Source organism: Gymnoscopelus braueri (assembly GCF_963280865.1).
Source record: "Gymnoscopelus braueri genome assembly, chromosome: 16".
Taxonomy (NCBI): Eukaryota; Metazoa; Chordata; class Actinopteri; order Myctophiformes; family Myctophidae; genus Gymnoscopelus; species Gymnoscopelus braueri.
This window is the reverse complement of record NC_137616.1, coordinates 23,908,139-23,924,352: the sequence shown is the minus strand read 5'-3', so window position 1 is coordinate 23,924,352 and position 16,214 is coordinate 23,908,139. Positions and strand designations below refer to the sequence as shown.

General features: G+C 40.8%; 1 protein-coding gene across 1 annotated transcript; it reads right to left on the bottom strand.

Annotated features, from left to right (window-relative positions):
- Positions 1-2,153: 2,153 nt before the first annotated feature.
- Positions 2,154-15,915, bottom strand: LOC308103216 (N-lysine methyltransferase SMYD2-like). The gene is made up of 12 exons (XM_080453113.1): positions 15,644-15,915; positions 12,089-12,152; positions 10,924-11,034; positions 9,792-9,852; positions 8,489-8,604; positions 7,708-7,775; positions 6,486-6,588; positions 5,397-5,507; positions 4,782-4,902; positions 3,289-3,463; positions 2,725-2,833; positions 2,154-2,521 (listed from the first exon to the last, which is right to left on the bottom strand). Exons 1-12 carry the CDS (start codon positions 15,811-15,813, stop codon positions 2,441-2,443), a joined length of 1,290 nt encoding a protein of 429 aa, XP_080309239.1. The 5' UTR covers positions 15,814-15,915; the 3' UTR covers positions 2,154-2,440.
- Positions 15,916-16,214: the final 299 nt, after the last annotated feature.

Sequence of the window (16,214 nt, the reverse complement as noted above, 5' to 3'; positions counted from 1 at the left end):
ACAAGGCACTCAAGGAGACCAAGCAACACATCACTGAGGAGCAGTTTACCTGCTCTGAGCTGACTCCACTTAGGAAAACCTGTACAGCACTGCTGGCCATGCTACGGCCCATGTCAGCACCAGTGGCGCGTGTCAGGTCTCCATGCCAGGAGAATTGGACAGGAAAAAAAAAAGAGTAGGAGCAACAGAACAGTCAGTTCCAGCTCAGAACTACAGGAGGAGTTCAAGCAGGACATGCAGGAGGTTCTTGCGGCCTCTCCTTCTACCGAGTGTCTCTGCCATCAAGACACTGAATGAGGACCTGAGGAAGGCGGTGGAGAACCAGAGAGCTCAGGCTGACACGGTGGAGGAGGTTATGAAGGAGGTCAGTGTGTTTCTGATAAATCATGTTCAGGACCTGACTGAGGAGGCTCTCAGCTCACTGGAAACTGAACATGAGAATCTGGCAAAGCTGATAACGCAGTCATCAAAAAAAAGTCCAATGTCTTCTGAACTAAATAGTGGCGTCTCTTCTTGACAGTTTGTGAGCGAGTTTGTTTTCACCTGAAGTCTGTATTATGTACTGTTTTGTTATAGTTGAGGTTTCTACTAGTGCCAAGAGGATTACATGGGTTGTGGGTGTGCATGTATGCGGCAGTATATTTCAGTTCCGAAACGGATCATTTTTGATAACCGTAAAGAACTTGTCATAGTAAACACAAAACAAAGTTATTAAAAAAGTCGCCAGCAGCAGCACGGCTAAATCACCAGGCCATCACAAGGTCTGAGTTGTACAGACTTTGAATACATTATTTTGGCATCATTCACGTTGCTATATTTTGAGTCTGTTCTTAAAACAGACGGCAAGCTCTATTAACCACTTGAACGATGCGTTGTGAGCTTGTAGATCAGCTATTTCTGGTGAAGCCATATTTGGTGACCCTCGTAGAGGGTAAAAAGCGGACCAAATATTGTATTTATGTATACACTTTCCTGTACTTGTTTTGTATTTCTGTTTTAACTTGTATTGTATTATGTTTTGTGGTATTTTGTTTTACTAGAAGCTCGGGCCACTACGCAGCCCCCCCCTTCTTTACCAACGTCGCACCGCTGATCCGATCTGTGAAAAATTCCACTATACTTCATGCACTTTGGCTATGTGAAAACGGGGTAACAGTGACGGGGGCCTTGTCATATATGGGCTCAGACCATACGCAGGATAGGATTGTTGTATGTCAGGGACTGAAGATGAAAATTAACATTCTAGCCAACTCTTGCTTACACTGCTTTCTTAACTGTACTGTACCGTTTCAGATCGCATTGTTCATCAATATATGCTACCCCTCTCAAATAAACAAACAAAGAATAAAGTAATGGAATAAATAGTGGAATCAAACAACTGTGTGCTGACTGTCAGTATCTTTACACAGATCTTCTGATCTTTAGAGTTGATTCTCAAGCTGAGGGCCGGGGACCACTGGTGGGACATGAGGATATTGCAAGTGGGCCCCAAAATAATTGGCAAAACACTATGATTTTAACTCTTTCACTGCCAAGAGTATTTTCATGAAGTACTCCCCCAGTGCCAGCGATTTGCGTGTTTTTTTTTTTTTTTAATTTTCATTCAAATAAATTGTCTGATTGCGGTTTTAAACACATACGACAGTTCTACCAGCAGAGAGCAGCAAATAGACACATTGATCACCTCGCTGACTCGCTCGCCCCCCCCAAACAGGCCCAAACAGTGCATACGTCATAAACCGATGTGACATGGTCGCAGATTCTCCGATCGGCCAAAAATACGATGTGATACACGACGGCGATGACTGTTCGTCACCCAGACTATAGATTATAGAAGTGGAGCTCTCCGTTAGTTTTTTATACCGTGTGAAAAACCGTGTGTTTCCCTATTCTGGCCGAAAATGACAGCGGGAAAAAAAAGAGAACCGGAAACGGAATCTGCGTCATGAAACCGGAACCCAATGAGTCTGAAGGAATCAGAAAGTGAAAGTGATCATGAAAAATAAACAGAATAGCGCGACCACAGTAAAAAGTAAAAACTCGGGATTTCTCGTTCTGGCAGGGAGGGTATTCAGAGAAAACTCGGGATAACTCTGGGCTTGGCACAGAGAGTTAATGATAATATAAAAACTTAATGTAAAAAAAAAAGTCACAGTATTTTTCCTTTAAACCTTTAAATGAGTCCTGACTGAGTTTTCTTTGTGATACCAATAAATAGGAACTTAGCGAACACAATCCATCGATAGATCCTTAAAATAAACATACTCTAAAAATGCACACAGCCAACCCATCTGACCTCTTCACAACTATCAGCTGCCGTGTTAAGTGGTCAGATAGGTGGGCCACGAACGCTTTCAAGATTTTCAAGTGTGCCCTGATCCAGAAAAGGTTGGGAACCACTGCTTTAAGTTGACATTGTTTTAGGTGCGCTTCTCGTCATTCAGAGCTTTTCCATCTCTTTATTTAGCTCTTCCAGGTACGGATGATCCTTCCCATGAGCCACCTCCATGATGGATCTTGCCTGTAAATACAATACACATACACACTTGAGCAGCTGGAGCAATGTACACACAATCTAATATTCTTCACTTTTGTTCACAACAATTAGTGGCTACATAGTAAGTTGATATGTAGCAACTGTATTGTATAGAAACTGATGCACTGTATTTGAAAATGTTCAGCAACCCACTGCGAGTCTTTCAGACTAGCGTGGTAAATCATTACCTTCTTGAAAGCAGTCAGGGCCGTGAGTGGTTTTTCCACGCACATGTACAGTCTAGCCAACTTCAGGTAGATGGAGGACACATTCAAAGAGTATGGTGGATACAGCTCACTGCACAGGACAAGGAGGATTTGCACAGTGACTATAAGGTATGACTAGCTGGGCGATATGGCTATGATAAAAAAATCAATATCCCGATTACGATTAATGAACGATTATAAAAAAAAATAATAATAGCGTGTGATCTTGTAGCTCGGCTACAAGATCTCTTTTTGTACACCACCATTGTACACTGAAGTATAATACAGGGTTAAGTGGTTAATCAGACAATCGATTTAGTCGATTATTAAAAAAATCTAATCAAATAGTTAATTCATTGATATAAGAAAAATATATGCGTTTAAAAAAAAAGCTTCTCGATTATTCAATTAACCTACATGAGCAAGATTAAGTCAGCCATTGGGTCTGTAAATATCGATTTTAATATATTTTCGGTCAATAGCCCAGTCCTATGACTCGCTCCCGCTAGGTTTTGAGATGTTGGCCATTCCAGGCAGTTGTAGTACCTGTAAGGTTTCGCGATCTTCTCGCCATAGTTGATCGCACCATTCCAATCGCACATGTAGAGACACACCCCCATGGCCTGGTACAGCATGTGGAGCATGTACACGTTGGAGTCACCAAACACAGTTCCCATCTTTTCCAGGGACTGTTCACACATCTCCAGCAAATCGCTAGGGGGTGCAAGAGAGTCAAGGATGCAATGGCACAGGCTGAAGTTGAAAAGCTATTGTTAAAGGGATAGTTCACCCCCAAAATGACTTTTTTCTATCGATTACACACCATAGATATAGAAACCTAGATACCTCATTGGCCTCTGCAGTTCATTGGAGCGACTGGTATCTCAATACAAGGCTCTTCCGCAGGGCTACTTGACTACTGGCCAATCACAGCGCGTTGACTACTGGCCAATCACAGCGCGTCTAACTGAGTAGTTGCTGCGCGGCTGCCTCTTAAGAAAAGACCCGCCCCACCTGCCTCTGATTGGCCTACCGAACGCCCCCCTTCTGTGACGCACACGGAAGTTTCCAGCTTGCCCTGCTGAAGCGGAAGGAAGTGGAAGTACGGCCGAGATACGCACGCCTCAGAGCCGAAGGAGGCGTCTACCTTTATATGTCTGTGTTACACACCCCATGGAGACTTGAATGCATGGAGATCTTTTAGTTTTTGTTGCATTCCTAAGCCAATAATTTGATGACCGGTGGCGGCTCCGGTGGGCAGTGGTGTTTTGGTCGTTGGACGGGACACCACGGTGTGTGGCCAGTATTTATTCACACGCACGTACATGTATAGCACGGCATGGTGCACGCCACCGGCAGGGGGGGAAAAAAAAAAATCACCATTACACCACTGCCGGTAGGAGACTCAAAGTGTCAACTTTGAGTCATTAGCGTCTATCCGCCGGTCATCAAATTATTGGCTCAGGAATGTGACAAAAACAAAAACCTCTCCATGAATTCAAGGCTTCATGGGGTGTGTAATTGATAGGAAATAAGTATTTTTTTGGGTGAACTATCCCTTTGTGGGAAGCTACTTTGTTCATTCAACAGCTTTGAGTGAAATAATAAATATGTATTTGTGTACTGAATTATTTGAGCATTTGGGTGTCATACGGTAAAGTAACACAAATAACATGCCATATACTATCACACACACACACACACACACACACACACACTAAATGCATTTCTTTACATATATGTTGGTTTTGAGAGCACATTTTCAGAGCAAAGAGGCTCTTGCAGAACAAGTATAGGTTGTATGTGCATACAGTTTGTTCAGCGCTTAGCTGACAATACACAGTATATTGCTTGTTCAAGCCTTCTTACTCTTAACTTAAAACTATCTTTTGAAAGTCAACGCGAAAGGGAGACGCTTGATAGGCTTTTCAAGAACAGGTACAGCATGTCTCCGGGCGCTATTTAGACGATCAATGGCGCAAGGAACGCTAAAACGCAGGGTGTTGTGGGTGTGAAAACCTCATCTTACAAAAGGATATTTTTCTCGTTCTTGGCTGCTCGGAACTGTCCCGTGATATTCTTAGCGTAGCAGACCATGTTACTGATGACGTCTGGAGCAATGGGACTTTTCCGCTTACGCACTTTGAGCTTGGCCTTGTCCTGAGACCAAGGAGAGAAGATGTTAGAGTTGAGGAACATTAGCCGCTTGTGAACTAGGATAATTCTGTTATCAATGATCTATCAATACTGCTGTGCTCTTGTGTGTGCGTTGAGGTGATGATTCATCTATCAGTACTGATGCCCTGTTTGTTTGTTTATTTTTATTTAAAACATGTTTCAAAAGATTCTCAGAAATGTTCAAAAAATATTCTTCATTTACTGAAAAATAGGGCTTAAGTGATTAATAATAATAATAGTCATGTATTTTTGCACATTTGGGTCCCGTGCAGACACCAAATTTCACTTTTGGGTTTCGAGTTGAAAAGGTTAGGGAATAAACTAAACTAAAACTATGTTCTAAGGTTTTTATCTCCGTGTTTACAATTTGCACATCCAAATTCCCTTACCGGACATTAAAAAAATCTGAACTGAACTGTAAGGGTCATTCTATTTTGTCAGTTTTTAGTTTTCAGTCTTGGTTTTTCATTACTTACTTTGGACTTAGTTTTACATTCCCTGCAGTCACAGGTGAAGTAGTAACCGTCTCTTAACCGGTCGTTTCTGTCTTCTGTTGGGTATAGAAGGTCTATGTAGCTGATCATCACCTTTGGAAGGCACAGGAACACACACACACACACACACACACAGACATGTGAATAGTACTTCAGAACCAAAGAGCTGCATAACTCTTAACCATAAAGGCCTATATACTGCACCTTGCTGTATGACGAATAGCAAAAATAGCTCTCGACGTGTTGTGTGAGCTTGTAGTTATGCAATTCTTTTGCCATTTTAGAAAATGTTTTAAATCTTTGGAAACTTTTCACCCATGCCCAAAATAGGGATGCCAGGTTTAAAGTGGTTAAGACCAGCTGGTTGAAACGGTGGGTCTAAAAATAACCCTGCAGACTCTTTAATCAGCTGTTGTGTTGCGTCTGCTGCTTGTCTGTCTGAACCTAAACAAAAAACGATCTCCCTTCACACAGTCCCCCCCCCCCCACACACACACACACACACACAGCCGTTCCTCAAAAGCGTTGTCTTGCCACAATGACCTGACTGCTGCTCCACCAAAACCCTGACATCCTGATCCTACCTATGTTTTAAACTTAGATATCCTTATGGGAAGTCACCAGGAACATTCCTGAAACACACTCTGTCTCATGCCATATCATTTTATTTACTCATATCATGGCCACAGAGAATACTTAATTCTTATGGCCAGGGGGGGGTCACATTATTTTCACATTACCACACGGTTGCTGTCTCATAATTGTTCACAATTAATACGAGAAAAAAGTAATTGTACTGTATTAGCTGTTACACTAACATCAACTTGGATTTCAATATGTACCTTTTACATTTTTGGGGGAACACCCTTCCGGTTTTGTTTGGGACAGGGAGTGGGTTTAATCAAATCTACAACGCTTGCTTACTTATCAACTTACTTAAATCTACAATGACATCTGGTTCAGCAAATATGAATGGCAAATGTGTTGCATCATCCCCTACCCCCTTGTAACACATACCGTGTCCCCAATCCACACACATAACATCCCTGTGCAGCTGTCTCCTATCCTCACCTCGTCACCAGGCTTCAGAGCCTGTACTGCCCGCACTTCTGCTGCCACTCCCTTGTATGTGACAATTACACTAGGTAGACAGCTGTGGTTTATGAGGGCAACACTGAGGGGAGAGAGGGTGATGGGGAGAGAAGGTAAACAGGAATGGAGAAGAGAGAGAGAGTGTGTGTTATGTTACTGAGCTCATTCATGCCTCTCTCTTCCATGTTTGAAAAACAACAACAACATTGTATTTACTTAATAAAATAATAAAATCAAACATTCAAATGAAGTTGAGAATGGAAGGGGGTAAAAATAACCAATAAAGACAGGTTACAGTGTCTCGTTATGTTAGTGATACAACAGTGACTTGAAGATAATTCAATTTTAAATAAGCACAGTGGTAGAGAAACAAGTCTAGACTATTATGTAAATCCAAACGGCATCAAGTCAATAAATTCATTTAATCTTTGCAAATGTAAGCCTATCAGTTGTCCTTGACTCCTTTGTTGTTTATTCGCTCTATAAAGAGGAGAGCAAGCTGTGCACTCCTCACTCATTGTTCTTCCTCATAATTTTGTTATTCTAATGTCCCAATTTACCTATTCTAGGGCTGTGGTTCTCAAACATTGTGCAGAGGCACACTGGTGTGCCATGAGACAAGTCCAGGTGAAACTTGGCAACCACACATTATTGCTGTAGTATAATACTGTAGTGTAGAATGGCATTTAAAATGTTTTTTTTTACAGTGGACGACAGTTATTTAATGTTTTTTTTTTACATTGGACGACATAGTGTAGCATGGCATGTTACTTAGTGTTTTTTTTTACATTGGACGATATAGTGTAACATGGTATGTTATTTAATGTTTTTTTTTACATTGGACAACATAGTGTAACATGGCATTTAAAAATAAATTACATTGGCGACATAGTGTAGCATGGCATTTTGTTTATGGTTTTTACATTTGACGACATAGTGTAGCATAGCCTTTTGTTTATGTTTTTTTTACATTTGTCAATATAGTGTAGCATGGCATTGTTTTAATGGTTTTTACATTGAAAGGCATAGTGTAGCATGGCATTCGTTTATAGTTTACTGACATGATAAGTATATATAGGGTTTAAGTGGTTACATTGATGAGGATTTAACTCTGTGTGTGTGTGTGTGTGTGTGTGTGTGTGTGTGTGTGTGTGTGTGTGTGTGTGTGTGTGTGCGCGCATGCGTGTGTGTGTGTTCTTACTCTGGGTAGACTGAAGTACCCATATGGGACAATTCCTCATCCTCCACTGTGAAGCCATTACAAGCAACCTGTTGCACAGAGAGAGGAACCATTACTAATCCTACTAATGTATTCACACCTGTTGGATAACAATTTGGTCGTTATTCTTCTTCTCATGTATAATTATCTGCAGTGAGTTAGTTGAGAAATCGCCGGCAGATGGTTAGCGTTGCAGAATCCATGAGTGCTAGACAGGTGAGAAAGTGGTCAGTGCGTACTAATGCGATTCTGTGTCGCAGTAGCAGACAGCAAAAGTTACAAGCTGATATTATGAGCATCACTAAACAGAGCCTGAATGACAGAGCATAGTTATGACATCACGAGAGAGAGAGCTATCAATCTATCTAAATTATATATCTATATCTCTCTATGTGTGTGCGCACGCAGTATATTGTTGCTGTCAGGCAGAAACCTTGCATCTCCATATTTCTTCTATTTTGTTTAGTTTTTTTGCTCACAGTGATCGTAGATCAGCTATTTTCGCTACTTGATTTTTGAATTTTCTTTACCTAAATGGCATGCCCAAAATAGGGATGCCAGATTGAAAGTGGTAAAGTCTGTCCATGGGTTTTATAAACTTTGAACCAATGAACAATTTTTAAAAGAGCTTGTGACTAAATAATAATTACATTGCATCCACTGGAACACGGGTTCCCCCCCATTTCCTGTATCCTGTAAAGTAACAGTTTTGTACATACAAGGTTTCCGCTGGACAACAACTACGTGTTTGTCTTCACACTACCTGGGAGAAGAGTGAAATCAGGTCATGGTGATCAGGGAAGTCCAGGTGTTTGGAATAGAAGTGATGCAGGGCGGCGATGTCAGCCTCGTAATTCGATTTCCTCTCGTTGTCCACATCTGGTTTGTATACGCGGAAAAGATTTAGTGTTAATTTAACTGAAAGTGTAAAATGTACCCATGTGCACAGTATAGAAATACACCGGAGTTCCCCACGGGTCTATACTACAGGGGCCTTTTGACATTTTCCCTCTACACCAAACCTCTGGCGATAATAGCCAATATGTGAGCTTGTAGACTGGCCATTTTCTGCGAATGTTTGCCTATTATGACATGCCCAGAATAGGGATGTCTTGGGGCATAATTCACCACGGGCTCTTTAAGAGAGTGGGGGGGTCTGATTAGAGACAATACTGAACAGGTGTGTTGTTGTGTTGTCAGTATGAGTGAGTGTGTGAAATAAATGGGACATGTTGTTCTGCGTGCCCAAAGAGAGAAGTTGCAGTACGTTCCTTCTTGCAATTCCTACAATGCAATGAATCTCAAAGAGGTGAAGGAGAGATGAGAGCGATATAGAGACCTCCTGTAACACTAGAGGCCATTTATACCACATCAGCGACCGCACACTGACTCAGCGTCTTGTGGGCAAACTGAACTCTCCACACATACACACACACTTTACAAACAGGCTCCACACACATACACAGTAGAATCCTCAGTGTTCATTTATGCACTCTCATGAGTTTAAGCAGCACTCACCATTTTAGTGTGTACATGCTTGCGCGTGCACACACACACACACACACACACACACACACACACACACACATAAAAGATTAAGATGTTCGTGCCCGACAGCGACGAGACAGACAGAGGTCTGTAGGATACATTGTTTTTGTTTTGTTCAAAATTAAAACAGAAGAACCTCTGTCTCCTGCAAGCTGAATGGAACTGGGAAATAATTCTCCAGAGGCTGACGCTAACACTAATGTATACATAGATAGTGTGGAATGCTTTGCTACTGCCAGACCAGTGCTTCTCAAAGTGGGGCCCGGGGACCCCCAGGTGGTCCTTGAGGGGGTTCCGGAGGTCCCAATCAGTTTAGGCACTTTAAATCTAGATACATCAGCTATTTGAAAATAATGAATCTACAAGCTCTGTTATTTTCAAGAAATCTTGGAAAAACAAAAACATTTGGCAAAATGTTTCCTCTTTCTTAGTTACAAATGAATTAAATTAAATGAACACAGATTCGAATGTGCCCATGTGCGCGCATGTTTGTGTGTTTCTGTTGAGTGATCCCTTACGTGATTGCATCTCTCCAACCAGCATAAGCTTCTCAGATGCAGATCTTTCTTTCTGTGCCTTCTGTAGAAAGAAGACAAATTAAGCATTGGTAAAAAAAATATTCTACACTTCTTAATATCTTTATTTAAACAAATGCACAAAGGTTACTTCTATATACGGCAGTTAATACAAATCAATTCAATAATGACAGATAGTTCATCAGTTGTAAGCAATCTGTACTTATACCCATCACATATCATTCATGTCCTTTAGTGATAATATTAATAAGAAGAAGAATTGTCAAATAATTGATTTCAAAATGCTACTGTTGGTTTATAAAGCACTGAATGGTTTAAGGCCAAAATACATTTCTGATCTTGAGCTATCATGAACCATCCACCCAGACCTCGCAGGTCATCTGGGACAGGTCTGCTTTCTGTCCCCAGAATCAGAACTTAAAGGCATAGTATGTAAGTTTGCCCTGTGTTTACATAACAAAACAATACATACTTTTCCCTCTATACCAGCAGTCATCAGAAAGTGTCTATGGGGCGGGACTATTGTATGCGCTTCCACCAGAAGCTATCTTTTTCGACCAATTACAACATGGTTTTTATGCCCTGGACATGTAAACAGATCTGCAGTATCAATGTAACTTCCCTGGACGGTACTTTTTGTACTTCCGCTTAGACACTTTCAGTAGCTGTTCTTGGCCAGTGTGCACAATGAGTAAGTAGCAATAGACCTAGTCTCGCGTAGCCAGACAACTATTCCACAATCTCCGAATGCTATATGGAGTCCGGATCTATACCTCCCGAAAGCCGAGAACGGAAGCTGTAATCTGTTCGTCATTTCTGTTCACGAAAATATATCTTAAAATATCTTTACATTTTATTTTAGAATTTCCATTTCCGATAGGCAGCAAGCTATATATATGCTTTGATTATTTTGATTTATATTAGGACAAATTTGCAAGACTGTAAAGACAAAACAGAAGCCGGGGGAGCCTCCGTGCTCCAGAATTTATGATGGAAGCATTTGAAAATTGTGGGAGGCAACAGTCTGGCTCGTGAGACAATAGGCCAATAATTCGTATTTCATGATTAGGAACAGTGTTGGAATTTTTTTTTTCAAGAAAGACCCCCCACTCACCTTTTTGCCAAGGATCCTGGCCACCACGCGGACTGACTCTGATGGACACCATTTTGGACCATACGCAATAATTGCTGAGCACTCCAGCTTGTGCATAGCCCAGTCCCCTTTCTGACACACACAAAAAAACATTTAGCAAGTTAACATCATGATGCTTGAGACATAAACTGACCCTTTTCACAGCAGCCATTTTCACAGGTAACGTAAACAGCTGAAGCCGGTTATAAAATTGTGGATGTCTTTCATTTATGTATGTCTGTGTACGAGCATGACATTAACAGTACAAGCATGTTGCCTGGTATACAGTAACACCAAAATTAAACTCACCCACAAATACTGCTTAACAGTTGGTCTATAGGGAGTCTAAACTATGTACAGTATGTACAGTAGCATGACAGTGCTATGCCACTCAACACAATGCTCAGTATACACTGGTCCCGTCCTTGACTGCCCTGTCTTTCCTTACCCTCTTCTCATATCTTCATGTCACACAAAGCTATACATCTTTAATTAACCCACGGAATCTCTTCTCCACCCGAGTCAGATCTTTGCATGTCTACTGTGGGCTCAGGGCTTAGCCTAAGTGGTTAAATAAAGTTCATGCGTGTACATTTACTCATTTCCTTGTTAATTGTATCATTAAAATTAAATGTTATTTTCATATATTAACGTTTACTTAATTTAAAACTATGTTCTCAAATATAAACTTTGATAAAATCTTAAGTTTTTCAAATTGATTAGAAAAAAATTATAAATGCAATCGGTGGTCTAGGACGCTCGGAAATCGAGATCAGCATCGGGCCCACAAATTTGGCATTGGTGGAGCTCTAATCTGCTGTCCTGTCCCAGGATAAAAAATGTTTCTGCTGCGTTTTGTTTCTCATTGATCCACAGTGAAACCAAGGTGAGCTTCCATGTTTGATCAATCAAATTCCATTCTACGTTTCTGTTTTATACTCAATTAGAAGTGTTCTGTATCAGATATGAAACAAAGCCATACATCCTCAGGACTTTTCTGTGTTATCCTTTTAGCCTAATGTCTTACTGTACCATGTGCTGTTTATGTTTCTGACTAGAACAAATTAACAATCAATAATGTAAGCAACTTCAAATTCCTGCAGTCATTAACCCCCTTCTTCCTCCTCCTCCTCCACTCGTTTCCTACCTGGCAGCTGACATTGCAATAGAAGGCTTTCCTGCACTTTCCACAATGCGCCAAGCCCTGTTTCCTATGAATAAACAAACATTAGGTTTTAATGAGCAGCATGTTACAACATATGTGTTTACATTATGCTCTTGGATGGATGTATTGATTGTTTGCACACACACAGGCATGCACGCGCACCAAGATAGCATTGTGCTTAGGTACTCCAGTGCACCAGATTAACTTCCAACCCAACATAGAGAAATGTATTTTTTTTTTAAAGAAAATATTAAAGAAAATATGAATACACATTATACAGACCAATAACAACATAAGAATGATGTGAAATCTGTCTTGGGGTAGATTATCCCCTCAGAACAGAAAAAGACACCACTCTTACATTTGTCTCCATTCCTCCCAGGGAGCAGCAGTTGTTCGCAGGAGTTCCTCCCATCGTAAACGACAGAGTCCACAGGCTTTCAACCCTTCTGTAGTATTAATAGAGCTGACCTTATGGTAGACCAGCTGTCTGCTCCACCAAACAAACACAACAGCCCAACAGCCCAGGTCAATTCAATCATCCCAAACAGTGCATAGCAGCAGCACTTGTAGTATGGGGACAACAGAACAGCCCCAAAACGCAGCTTTGAGGTGGGTTGCTTCCACTGTGCTTAGTGCAGAGTCAAGCCAAACCCTGGCTTGAGCAGTCTTGAATGGATCGGTTTGTTGCCCGTTTTACTGATCCAAAGCAAAACAACTTTAATTTTATGCTACAATAAATACAAAGGTCACATATAGCAGCAAGAGTCCAACATGTGGAAGTTATGACAATTTATGATGAAATTCATAGAAATCTTCTAGAGAGGAATAAATCTCATCAATCATTTAAACCATATCACCGAAGTAGCTTACTACTGCCAATGACGGTTTGAAAATGTAGCTCTCAGCTCTATTCCTGGGAGTCTGTATTATTGCTACAGTAGGTTCCCATTCTACTATTGTTCAAGATTGCTAATTTACCATTCTACTAAGTTGTTCATTTAACCTACATATACACATGCATAGGACTACAATGGAAACGTCCCCAGGACTTTGTGTTATCCTTTTAGTTGACTGTACTACGTGCTGTTTACATTGTTGACTAATAAAGTATTCAATCAATCACAAACCTGGTCTCCCAAGTTTAAAATGTCAAATTCTGCTTTTTTTTATATCTAGTATTATTTTCCTTAAGCCCTCTTATAGGGACAGGTGTTGAAAATTTGCATAAGCTACAAACACTATGTTGCAACACATGATTTGTGTATTCAAAATTGTCAAAGCACTATGTATGTCACTATTCAAATAAACCGAACAAAATAGCCCGTTTGCACATCTAGACGTAAACTGCGGGTTTGCTGGGTCCTCCTCAGGGCCAGAGCTGATTCATGGGGAACGAGAATTAACTGTACTTGCAACTATAAACAACATCATTCACAATTATTCCGAAGATTTCATACAGGTGCCATTTCATACCTTCTCAGAGCTTGTTCAAAGATCTCAGTCAATTAAATACAGCACTCTAAGCAAATTTGAAGTGAAATGCTTAACATCAGATTGTTTGTAAAGGCAGACTCTCGCAAAATAGCATTTAAAAAATGTATAGCATAGTCTAATTGCATAATTTCTATACTTGTGGATTATGCGGCCCAGCTGCAGTGTACAGTATGTAAATGAAATTACAATGTCAGTCATTAACATGGCATCCATCATAGCTTTAGCCAAGTCATAGCTTTTTCGATCATGCAAAAGGAAGGTGAATGTTTTTGTCCCCAAACACAGTGTCATTGTTATCCTTTTTAAGCTTTTATACAGGATTACATTTTCTAAACACAATTACTAAATATTATATGCAGTCATTTGTCAAGTCTTTGTTGCATTATTGACTATTACACTTGCATCTTACATAGCCTTTCAGCCTATTCCTATAATCATACCAGCCCTGACAAAAAAAGGATAGTCATTTTGTATTTAAAAAAGAAACTGTGGACACCAGAGAGCAATAAAATATATTCAGATAGTAACCATTAGGCCTACTACAGTGTTTGTTCAATATCAAGGGCCCCTTGTCTTTCTAGCTCTTTAATAAACAGAATATGTTAAGGTGGGTTGACATTTTCAGCCAATCAGGAAAGAGAACACATTTATAAACTTACATTTTTGAGTTTGAGTTTCAATTGTGTCTGTCATCACTTAAAAATTCACTTGTTTATCCTGCATCCTGTGCAGGCCCTATGTGTTCTCTCTACTGATTGGATGCAATTAGTAGACAGTATACCAACCTGAAAATGCATTTCCTGTTCACTAAAGTGTTGGAGATATTTAACACTCAGTTTAACAAAATAAATAGTACCTTAATGACAAAACATTGAAGGGCCTTTTTATGTAGGCCTACCATAGCCGCAATAATAATATCTGGAATCTAGAGTTGCAAATTGCAATACCAACCCTTGACAGCCCAGGCATACACCCAAACAGAAAAGTCCTATGATTGTATTAAACGACGTTAAAACTCACCAACATTATTTGCAGCTGTACAGAAAGCTTTAATGATCCTCTATCTGCACATTTTTTGTTTCATTAAAAAAAGTTGTGAGCTACTTTCTGTCAATAAATTCCGTACAGGTGATTATTTTAAGTGTTGGAGTTTGGAACTGCTCGTTTTCAATAACGCAACGCGTTTCCTGCTGCCTACTAGGCCTACAGGTGGTACGCACAGGACCATTGAGTGATTTCCAACGAGCGCTTCCAAACTCGAACACTTCGAAAAATAATCACCTGCACGGAATTTATTGACAGAAAGTAGCTCAACATGTCTACGGTGGATTTTTATGAAACAAAAACTTAGCAGATAAGAGGATAATTCAAGCTTTCCGTACAGCTGCAATGTTGGTGAGTTTAATGTTGTTTAATACAGGGCTTACCATTCATTTCATTGCTAGACTGACTGTTGGAGTCAACACTACCTATGCACATCAGAAAGTGACACAGCGAAAGATGAGCCACATCTCCTAAATAGATTTACACATGACATTTTACTTTTTGGAATGCAGTATGGGGGTTGGGTTGCTAGTCTATATTAAGAATCACTCGCAAATGAACTGGCTTGCTTGACAGTGAAACAGCGTGGTCTGAATTCGTGTTTGTTTAACAAGTGCTAGCTGGACTGTCAGGAACTGAATCAAATGAACTGATACAGACAGTAAACTGTAGGGTATAGGTCTAAATATTGACGTTCCCATTACGCATGTGTAAAGACTGCACTGGATGGGCAGATTATAGCCTAGGCCAGTGGTTCTCAACCTTTTTAGCTGAAGACCCAAAAGAGAAACTCATTGAATTTGTTTTTAATTCATGACATTGTTTAGGGGATTATTAATTATTTACTCGTGACCCATGTGTCCGTGACCCACAATTGGGTCCCGACCCAGTGTTTGGGAAACAGTGGCCTAGGCTACTAGGCCTATTAATGCACATAGAAAGGAAATAAGTTAGAATATGCATGCCACACAATAATTGCTTCTTTGAAGTAAATACCTAGCAAAGCATGCCTCGCAGTAGTTCCCCCTCTCTTTAACCGAGAGGACGCACGTGTAGGGTGGGCAGGAGAAGAGAAGTTCTCCCATTTTGAACGGCTTGGTCACCCGCAGACCTCGTCCTTTAGCGGGACTGTCAAACCTCTCGATCCCCTCGATTTGTTCCTTCATTGTTGCTTCCAAGGTCTTCCGAGTGCCCTTCGAAGCGGCTTTATATTCCACAAGGTAAAGTGAAGATAGATTGTGCTTGTCCTCCCTTTAAGGTCCGTCACGTCACCGGGGTCCAAGTCACGGTTCACAGCATCTGCATGTGACAAACGACGTGCCCCGTCGCTACAATCACCAGGGGGGTCATTAAGGGGGTGCCAGGATCCGCCCTGCCAGTAGATCATATCCAATGTGCTTTTGGCAGGGAGGTTTGCAACTGTTACGTAACCATGTGCAATAGCAGATGCAATGGAAGTGGTGGCCTAGTGGTGCCTGGCCTTAAATTAGGTCATCTTCAAATTCCAAATCTAGGCACCAACTTCCATGAGTTGCCAGGTGGGCCTATGTGTCAGCCTGTCCCCGCC

What these genes read in the sequence shown, in the direction of transcription:
- LOC308103216 (XM_080453113.1), bottom strand. Translation starts at nt 15,813, where the DNA reads ATGAAGGAACAAATCGAGGGGATCGAGAGGTTTGACAGTCCCGCTAAA. An exon ending in AATGTAAAACTAAGTCCAAA is followed by an intron (nt 4,903 to 5,396) that starts GTAAGTAATGAA and finishes CCTTGGTCTCAG; the next exon opens with GACAAGGCCAAGCTCAAAGT. An exon ending in CCCTGACTGCTTTCAAGAAG is followed by an intron (nt 2,522 to 2,724) that starts GTAATGATTTAC and finishes TTGTATTTACAG; the next exon opens with GCAAGATCCATCATGGAGGT.